This window comes from Dromaius novaehollandiae, chromosome 22 (assembly GCF_036370855.1).
Source record: "Dromaius novaehollandiae isolate bDroNov1 chromosome 22, bDroNov1.hap1, whole genome shotgun sequence".
In the NCBI taxonomy this organism is placed as follows: domain Eukaryota; kingdom Metazoa; phylum Chordata; class Aves; order Casuariiformes; family Dromaiidae; genus Dromaius; species Dromaius novaehollandiae.
Window position 1 is genome coordinate 5,747,193 of NC_088119.1, and position 9,970 is coordinate 5,757,162.

Below are 9,970 nucleotides of genomic sequence, written 5' to 3' on the forward strand. Positions count from 1 at the left end.
TCTAATTCAATTAAAATTTATTAAAATTAATTGGCTTTAAATTGAATTATTTCTACCGTGGCACCTGCAACAACAAATTAATCAAAGATGACAGTCAGATATCCCACACCTAAGAGAAAGGCAAAATTTAAATAGTCACATGGATGTCAAAATTGTACCCTAAATAATCTCACGTTTTTTTGCAACGCAGAAGTCCTGTAAGAAGTACACAAGTGCACTGGGGGTGATTTCACAAGACAGGTGCATAGCTGCAGAAGCGATCTCAGATTCAGATTCAGAGTTCTCTCCCATTCCCTGAAAGCATTGCCAAAAAACTATTTCTGTATATTACACGTTAGAAAGCACTGAAAAAAATAAGTGATGACAGAAGGATCAGTACCATGTTAGGAGTAAGCTGGTTCACAAATGTTTTGTTAGTTGCCTGATGACACCTGCATCTATGAAGACTGACTCCTTATGAGGCCAGAAAGGGGGAGAAATCAGGCTTTACAAATGAACATAAAAGCCACCCTAATTATTTCAAAGCTTCTACCAAAATTCCCAACTTAAAATTGTCCTGTGATTGACTGCAAGGAGTGCAAGGAAGAGAGCACGCACTAGCCCAGCAATGTCTTCAGCATCACATAGCACAGAGGGAGACAATCTGCCTCTCGCACCAATTTCCGCAACTGTTACAGTCTCTCCATTTGACACTTCATTTCAACAGATGTCTGTAATGCATCTTCTGTTCAAGCCACAGGCTCTCCTAAAGGAGTTACGGCACAGTTCTGCAAGGTAAAGCAACATCTACCAGAAACCAAGTGAAGCCAAAATCATTTCTAATAATACAGACATGAATCCCTTTTGCGAAGGGAAAAGGTTAATGCCTCCTGCCACTGTGCTGTGGAATTCCCCTTTTCTCTTACCTGCTAATGCTTGACTTTAATGAGTCTCAATTAGCAAATTAAAAAAAAAAAAAGAGAGAAAGAGAGAAAATTGAGTTATACAAGTTACAGCTATTGTATAATTTTAAAATTCCTTAAAAAAAAGCACGAGTCTCGGATAGGGGATCCCCACCAGCTTCCACTCTACCAAATCAACACTCAGCACGCATGATTTCCCCTTTGAAGACCTCCTGCCAACTTGCGAGAGTAAAACTGCAACCATAAAGCCCTGTTTCATTTCCTACACCATTCAGCTACGTAGCTCTTCACCCTGGTGCAGATACAAGCAGAAACGCAGCTCCTTCTGGATCAACAGCTTGATACTAGCTGGAACAAAGGCAGGGATGTCTCTAAATGTGCCACAGAGGCACAGACCTCATCTGGCCTTTCTACATCCCTTTGAGAACTAATTCCTAATGGGGTTCAAATAATAATTAGCTAGCTACAGACAGCCTCCAGTAAAGCCCCCAGTCTGGACTTCCAGAAGTCCAGACAGTACAAGGAAACTGCAACCCAACTGCAGATGCAGCTAGACAGGCTTACACCATTCCTTCTTCTGCAGCAAAGCGATAGATGTCTTGGCAAGCCTTGACGCTCTGTTCAGCGTACCTACCATTTACCACGCACACAGAGGGAGATACAGAACAAATTGTATCAGAAACAGCCATTATTTCTAATAGTCATGAGCTGTTTTTCCTGTAAACTTCAATTGCTGTTAATCACAGTCTCTCCCTTGTGACTGAGGAAAGTCAGCGCAATTAAGGGAGCAGAGTAACATAGCTGGAACAGCACTGGACAATTAATAATATTTGACCTAGCATTTCTCTACATTATTTTAAAATATTACTAGAAGTTAAAGGATTATGTCTCTCTTCTACTTCAGGAAAGCCATTAATTTATCTCTGTAAAAGTATACACACACAAATCAAATCACACGGGTCTAATAAAAGAGACTGAGCTGTAAAGTTTATTGTAGGACATTTTTTCAGGCCACAAGTAGTCACTGAAGCTTACTCTACACACTCTCTAGGTTTAAGCCCTCTTAAAATGCTGAAAAGAGAACAGCATCAGTGTTCCCGTATCCGACTCACCTGTTGTATCTGGAGATATCACATACCTCCGTCCGCCTACCCGCTATTCCTTATTTATACAGACAAAGATCACAGTACAGACAAGGATCACAGCGTCACAACAGAAACGTATGCTGTTGCTTGTTCGCAACGACCTCCACATCCTTTTCGGAGTCAGTGCTATCCCACATGCAAGCTGGAGGTAGCAGACAGCTTGTTTATTAATTTACATTAACAGCATTTGGCACAGCGCATGATTGGACCAAGCTCACAAAGTGACATAAAACGCTCTGCTTAGGAACTCTCTTCTCAGCATTAAATAATCTGACAATTCTGCAACTTAAGCAATAATTATATATTTATAGATAATTCATGAAAACACTGAATAGTAAGAGGCTTCCTCATAACCCCAAGGGAAGCATCACGCACTTCACTTGCCAGATTACGTGACAATTAAGCACCAGTCATCCTCTGAAACTGAAAAGTCCAGAAGCAGCTCGCAGCAGCGGGAAAAAGTTGAGACAGATTTTTCTCCTGCCTCCCCACATCCTCAGCCACCACCCTCCAGCTTCTCAGACCATTCACTAGGCCTTTTCAGCACACCGGGGCAACTGAAAACTCACTCTCAAACTCCCTAGGTAGCTTTCTGTCAACTTAACATGCTGAAAGCGCTTAGTGCAGGTTCAGGTGAGCAGGGCAACAGGGGCCCGACCTTAGCAGCCAGATCAGCTTAGGTCAAAGGGAGCCACAGTCTCAGGATGATGTTGTTCATTACAGTCAAGACGATCTTACCACTGATCAAGGCACTGAGACCTTTCAATTACAGAAAGCTGAAAAAAAAAATCTAGTCAAACAAAGCAAGGAGATTCTCCTGGCTTAGCTGGCTGAACCAGCTCAGCAAAGGGTGAGATGAAGAATAAAGGTGCAAGAGAGGAAGCGAGACCACCTATCTGGGAGCAGGGACAGAAGAAAAGCTCCTAAAAGAGCCAGGCAGCATGACATGCAACTCTTTTGCCCAATTAATCAACAGCATCTGAGGGGTGGCACTCCAGTAGTGCTGCTCACCCGTGACGCAGAGCTATCACTGGGCCAAATTTCTCGCCACTGCTCTGACCTCCACGCTCTCTCTGACAACACCCCATTGCACCATCCACCACTGTATCCACCAGACACGCAACAGAACGTGACACACCATGACAAAACCCATTCTCCAAGACCTTGACCACTGCATTGCTTTGGCCAAGGCAGAAGATTTCAGCCTGAAGCAGAGAGCAACGAACAATTTGACTTTCACAAGCCGATGGCTGGCAAAGCAGGACCGAGCTCATAGCAAAGAGAGCAGCAGTCTTAGCTGCAAGTTGCAGCACTTTAAGATTAGACTTGAAAAAGAGGGTGTATAAGATGCCAGAAAAAGTGATTTGACAGATGAGATTTTTCCTTTACAATTTTCAAGTCTTTTATGCCATTTACTGATTTTATCTAAGCAGTCAGCAATAGGGGATTTCATTTATATATATATATATGTACAGGATAAAATAACTGCATAGTCCTTAAGGTGTGTTTTAATACAACACCGTTTGGACCAGCACCGCAGCAGGGTTATAAACTGCTATCTTCTGTCTTGTGCTAGCCTTTAAAAGGATGTCGCTTAGCTGGTGCCCACAGGGCAGAGGGTCACCAGGGGCTTGTGGTGCTTCCCAGCCTCTGCACACCTGCCCCACACCGCCAAGGGGTCGGCCTGGCTGCACAACACCCCTAGGAGATCCTAAAATCCTGCCCCACGCCACCGAGGGGTCACCCTAGCCACACAACACCCCTAGGAGACCCTAAAACCCTGCCTCACACCACCAAGGGGTCACCCCAGCTGAACAGCACCCCAGGAGACCCCAAAATCCTGCCCCACACCACCAAGGGGTCACCCCAGCCGCACAGCACCCCTAGGAGACCCCAAAACCCTGTCCCACACCGCCGAGGGGGTCACCCCAGCCGCACAGCACCCCTAGGAGACCCCAAAACCCTGTCCCACACCGCCGAGGGGGTCACCCTGGCCGCACAACACCCCTAGGAGACCCCAAAATCCTGCCCCACACCACCAAGGGGTCACCCCAGCTGCACAGCACCCCTAGGAGACCCCAAAACCCTGCCCCACACCACCGAGGGGTCACCCTGGCCACACAATACCCCTAGGAGACCCTAAAATCCTGCCCCACACCACCAAGGGGTCACCCCAGCCGCACAGCACCCCTAGGAGACCCCAAAATCCTGCCCCACACCGCCGAGGGGTCACCTCGGCCACACGGCACCCCAGAGCACCCTAAAGCCGTGCCCCACACCTCACAGGAAGAGAGGGCACCAGGGCCTTGTGGTGCTCCTCAGGGCACCCCACAACCCGGCACCGCGGCACCCCCAAGGCACCCCACAACCCTGCCCCACAGCGCCGGGGCTGCCGGCACGAGGAGCCACTGAAGCGCGGGGCAGAGCCGGTAACGCTGGCGCCCAGCGCACAGAGCGTGAGGGCAAAGCGGAGCCGACAGCACCGAGCCGCCACGAAGCGAGGCGGCGGAGGGAGGGCGGAGGGAGAGCGGGAGGGAAGAAGCGGCGGGAGGGAAGAAGCGGCGGGTAAAGGACCCCCTTCCCCCCCTCCCCCGGCTCCCCGCCACTTACCCGCCCCGCCATCTTGCTGCTGCGCCCAGCCCGCAGCGCCGCCTCTCCGCCGCAGAGCCGGCCCCGCCCCGCGACCGCCAGGGGGCGGCGCAGCGCAGGCGCCGCGTCAGCCCGGCGGGCCGGGAAGCCGGTGCCCCCGCCGAGCAGGAGCCCGCTGGGGTCTGCCGGGAGCGGCTTCGAGGGCGGCCTGGGGCCGTTTCCACTTCATCGCCTTGAGGCAGTAACGCGGGCGGGGAGCTCGCATAAAGGCCTCTTCCCTCATGGCCCAAACTCTCAGCTCGCTTTAGCACGATTTCTCCAAATTCGAAAACATCGGTTGCAAAAGCACCGTGCGTAATGACTGCGAGACGGAAGCCTAAGTACGACACTGCTAAAGAAACTCAAAGCAAAGGGTCATTTATAGTAAGCACCCGGGAGGGCACAGAGAGTCGTGAAACCGGAGAAAGGGGAAAGGAAAGGTCTGAAGAGTGGCGGGAGGTGGGGATAAATATAGAGCAACTGTTCTTGCCAGGAGGCCAGGCTTTAGCCTCTGGTGTGGGAGACGTCGGCCGCCAACGTGAGGGGAACGTGCCACCCAGCATCTGCTACCAAAGTGTGTGCTGCCTCCATTTACATCCTTGTTTCCTAAAAAAATTTCAACATTTATCCCATAGGAATTGGGCAAAACCCAACAAATGTAACAAACTCAATCCTTGCAGATGGCCAGTCAGTAATGGTGGGCTCAGTCCCAGGTAACAGTCTTTGAAAAAATCAGCCCATTTCACCTTTGCGTGAAGAGGGCCAGGATCACCTACTGAGAAGATTTCCAGTTGCATCTGCCTGGCTCTGTTCTCTGCTCAGATACCAGGAAACTGGTGTGCATTACTAGCTCCGTCTGCCAGTAAATATGTTTAATCCATTCAAAGAGCTTTTCCTGATAGGAAAGGTAAGCTGAGCACAAAGCGCAGTGCTGGTTAAGCCTGAAGAAGTGATTTATTGATGACACATTGCTTGCTTTCAGGGAGTACTTTGAAAAAATGCAAGTCCCATTCTCGGAGTGCTATTTGGACAGCCTTCCTTGGAAAAAACACTGTCTAAGTAGTCCTCCAGAAACAATTTTCCCCACTTCTTGCCTCACATCAGCCCCATTTGGTCCAAGAGATCTTGAACGCTCCCCCGAACATCACACGCAGCCTCCAGCACTGCCTTGTGCCCTTTTTGCACGGCCCCGAACTGTGGAAGAGAAACGAGCCAGTTTAGACTCAAAATGAATGTAAACGAGGAAGGGGTGAAAGGTTTTCAAGATCTTCTTCTCCAGCTCTCCTAATTTATTACCATTTAAGCATCTCAATCTGAGGAGTATTTTACTGACTGGACAGGTAGAGTAATACCAAAATTACATTTGAGGAGTCCAATTTCCCTCAGGGAGAGAAATTTAGGGGGAGCTTTACAGTATAACGAACTTGAGCATCCAGACACACACTGAGCTCCCGCCAGAGCTGTGGAGAAGCCAGACAGGGCCCCCCCCGAGCACCTCGGCACAGTTCTAGGGCCAAGACGGGAACAGCCCAGAGACAGCCCAGGGCTGGGGGCTCGCAGCAGGGAGCCCCGCAACAGCCCCCTCCCAGCCCCCAGCCGCTGCCTCAGCGCAGCCACAACCCTCCCGGGGCGGTGCGCGGCCCCACCTCCCCCTCTCGCCTGCCTCGGCCCCGCCCTGCAGCACCGGCGGGATTGGCCGGTGCGTCCGGAACGCGCAGCCATTGGCGGACACCTCCAGGCACCGCCCGCCCATTGGCCGAGGGGCGGGGCGCTCTGCTGCTGGGCCATGCTGGCAGCGCCGGGGGAGGGGCTCTGCTTTTTACGTCACGGACACGCGGCTGGGAGCGCCGCCGGGATTGGCTGGGGGGCTCGCGGCGGGGCGGGAGGCTGGGAGGAGCGGAGCCCGGGGCGGGCGGCCGAGGGGAGCGGGGTGGCAGCGCTGGGGGTCGGGGCGGCCCCGGGCAGGCGGGAGGCCATAAAATGGCCTCAGCAGAGCGGCAGCGTGTGTGAGCAGGGCCCTGCCCTGCCCTGCCCTGCCCGGGTGGTCGGGTCAGGTGCTGCAGACAGGGCTCTGCAGTGGCTGGTGTTGCCTGGGGACCGCTGGGGCCAAGCTTTGGCCTCCGCGAGAAGGGGCGGCCGGAGGTCCAGCATCCCCGTGAGGTGACACACTGGTTGGGGCTGGCACCAGCGCTGGGACAGGCCAGGCAGGGCTATGGTGGCCACGTCTCGAGAGCCACCGGCATTGGAGACCCCTCCGCTCTGGCCTCCTGGGCAAGGAGTCTGAAACAGCTTTCAGCCAGCAGTTTTACAGGTCTTTGTGGAATAGGAGGGACTTCAGGTCTGTCAGGCTGCTCCTAATAGTGCAGCATATGGAAACTGTAGGCTTCTTTCATGGGGTGCTGTGGCATCCTGCAGTAGCACATCCAATGGCTTGCCTTTTTTCTGAGCTAGCTTTCCGTTCCTATAGCATCTGACTTACACTAACAGCATCTTCTTGTCATGCTTTGGTTTGTGCTACAAATTACAACTTTGTGCAAATCTGAAAGCCAGATAATGGGACCTTAGAGTTGCTACTCACTCTTTGAGGTCTCTCAACACATGTGAAAGCCTGGCATTAACCTCATTCTTTGGTAGGGCTTGCAGCTTCCAGTTGTTAGACCTTAGCTCGTGATGTGGCTGTCTACCCGCGCAGTTCTTTTACGGGGAGCTGGCACAGTTTGGTCCCATTTGAGCACTGAATCTTTGTAGCCAGACTTCTAGATCCCCATGGATCTGTATGTGGAGCCTGCTGGGATTTGGCTGAAATAGTGTTTCTGTCTAACAACAGCTCATAGTGGATAAACTGTCTCATCCTGAGAGATGAAAATAGCTTGTTTACAGAGCTGCATCCCCCTGTGCAATGTTCTGCAGGAGAATGAAATTACAATTATGGTCTTCTGTCTTGACTTTGCTTTGAAGGAGGAAGATGGCAAATTGTTGGACTCCAGGATTCAATACTGTCTCCAAAGCTGACCTCAACGGGCTGGAAATCAGTTCTGCGAGCAAGCTTTAGTGCATTAGCAGCCTGTTACTTCAGCTTCCTGTGCTGGGTGTTGACAGCATAATAAAATATTAATAATGATTTAAACAGCCAGTTAGCTGCCTTGAATAGGTAGTACTGTTAGTTGTAATGTAGCAGGAAATGCAAAGTTCATGGAAAACCAGGGTCCCTTCAGGGTAAAGGGCGAGCAGTATACTGGGTCGATTGAAGCTAGGAATCTCTGATGGGTGTGGGTGAGCGTGGCTGTAACTTGCTGTGCATCGTCAGTGGAAATGAGCTCTGACAAGTTAGTTGCCTTACAAGGAGCATCAGGACTATGGGATTAATGCAAGCAGCGACTAAAAACATTTTTGCAGTTGCTCACCCTTTAACACAGTGGTCCAAGGTGGCTGCAAGGGGTTAGTACATATATGTACCCCAGTGCAAAGTGGCAATGAATATAGTGCTTGGTGGGTAAAGAAATCAGAGCAATACCTAAATCTGTTCTGGGCAGCTCTAACCAACGTAAGAACTTGAAACCCCCCAGTTGAAAGAAGTGTTCTTATTTCTCGTGCAATAGCAGGGCAGAGATTCTCAATCTGTATCTCTTCCTTAACAGAAATCACAGCAACAAGGAGTATCTTGGAGAAGTGGTTAAACATTGCAAGTAACCCATCAGCTTGCTGCTGGGCAGTTCTTGCTGGTGGGGTTTTGCTTTCTGGCCTCTCTTAGGCGTGAAGCAGGTTGTGACACTGAAATGTAAATACCAGATTTGGCTGAAACAGCATGTTCCTCTGCAGTTGGCAATAGGCTGCCTGGCCTGGAGGGCCCTCTCTGAAGGGATGTGGTACCATGCTGCTGCACCTCCAGTGAACTCTTGCTAAATAGTATTACCAGGGGACATTTTCACACCACTTTGAGCTTCCCAAATCTCTCTACCAGTTGGCCTTGAGCTAATGTGGCATTTCTTTAAAGAGTCTCCCATGGGAAGTAAACACAGCAAATACAACCTCTGAATCTTTGGGGAAATAGTCCTACTATGGACTATTCAATACCTCATATCCCACCTGTAATGAAATCTTACAATGCTTAGGACTCTGAGTAAAGTCCAGGCTCTTGGCCAGATTTCAGCTTGCAGCAGCTCTTCTTACCTAAACCGAACATTTTTATAGTTCCTGATAAATGATTCTTCTCTAATGTGTACAGTTCATATATTAAAGCTATTGCACCAACTTGATAGGGAATTTGAAGTCTCAAAGACACAAAATACCAACTAAATCCTGTGAAATCTGGCTGCTGGTAGAGAGACCTGTTGAATCCCTGTTCAGCCCATATGCAGCCAATGAGGAATCCGCCAGGGCAGCCTTTGGGGTCCAGCTCTTTTGGTATCAGGTCTGGTGTTCCTGAGGTGCCCCTCAGCTCCTGCAAATGGGAGAGCAGTGCTCACCGGGGCCTGTGGATTGAGGCTGGGAATTCCACTTCAAGCCTGGTTCATTTACTCTGGATGTTCTGTGGGATTTCAGAGAGCAATGGCACAGCAGACCCACCTGAGCTGCATGGACTTAATCCAACCAGAGGAATGCCATGAGAGCATGATACCCAGTATATACCAGTATATACCTGTAGAGTGCCAGGTGGGGGTTAGCCCTCCAACTTCTGAACTACATCTTGTAGAAGAATAGTTACTTAAGGGGTAGAATCTTACGTAAGAGTGTGTAGGGATAGGTAAAGTGCAGATGTGCGTGTAATGTAGGGGACCAACATCATGTAACAAAATGTTGCCTATGTGACCTTCTGGAAGGAGCATAGAACACGGATCATGAGCTCAGACTGTGCAAAACAAGTTGAGAGATGTTTGGGTGAGTAGGCACATGACTGCAGAAAAACAGACATGAGCATAGCATGTGACTGAGGCAAGAAGAGACTTGAAGTTTCCCCTTGGCAACACAAAAGATCTGCTGAGATGGTTGATGGGAACCAATCAAGAGATAGAAGACCCCAGACCCACTAGAGATGGTTGGACTGAATCATCACACTTAGGGCGGTCTGAATAGATTGTGAGGGTATAATTGCCCAAGGATTTCTTTGTTTGGGGTCGAGCACTTATTTTGTTAAAAGGCCTTTCAGTAATAAAAGCTCAATAGAGAGAGTAGCCCGGGATCCTTTGCCTTTTGTTAAGAATCTAAGCTAGACCCTGGGTCCCCTCTAATGTCCCTGGAGAGACAGCAGTACATCTAGTGTTTCAAACAAAGGCCAAATCGCACAAATTTCACCTT

General features: G+C 50.0%; 1 protein-coding gene across 1 annotated transcript in view; it reads right to left on the reverse strand.

Moving 5' to 3' along the window:
- NSF (N-ethylmaleimide sensitive factor, vesicle fusing ATPase) overlaps window positions 1-4,746 on the reverse strand; it is an 84,382-nt gene extending 79,636 nt beyond the window's left edge. Inside the window, exon 1 of the mRNA XM_026107881.2 lies at window positions 4,658-4,746. Within this exon, the coding sequence (XP_025963666.1) occupies window positions 4,658-4,669 (12 nt within the window). The 5' untranslated portion in view covers window positions 4,670-4,746. The remainder of the gene's footprint in view (window positions 1-4,657) is intronic.
- Window positions 4,747-9,970: the final 5,224 nt, after the last annotated feature.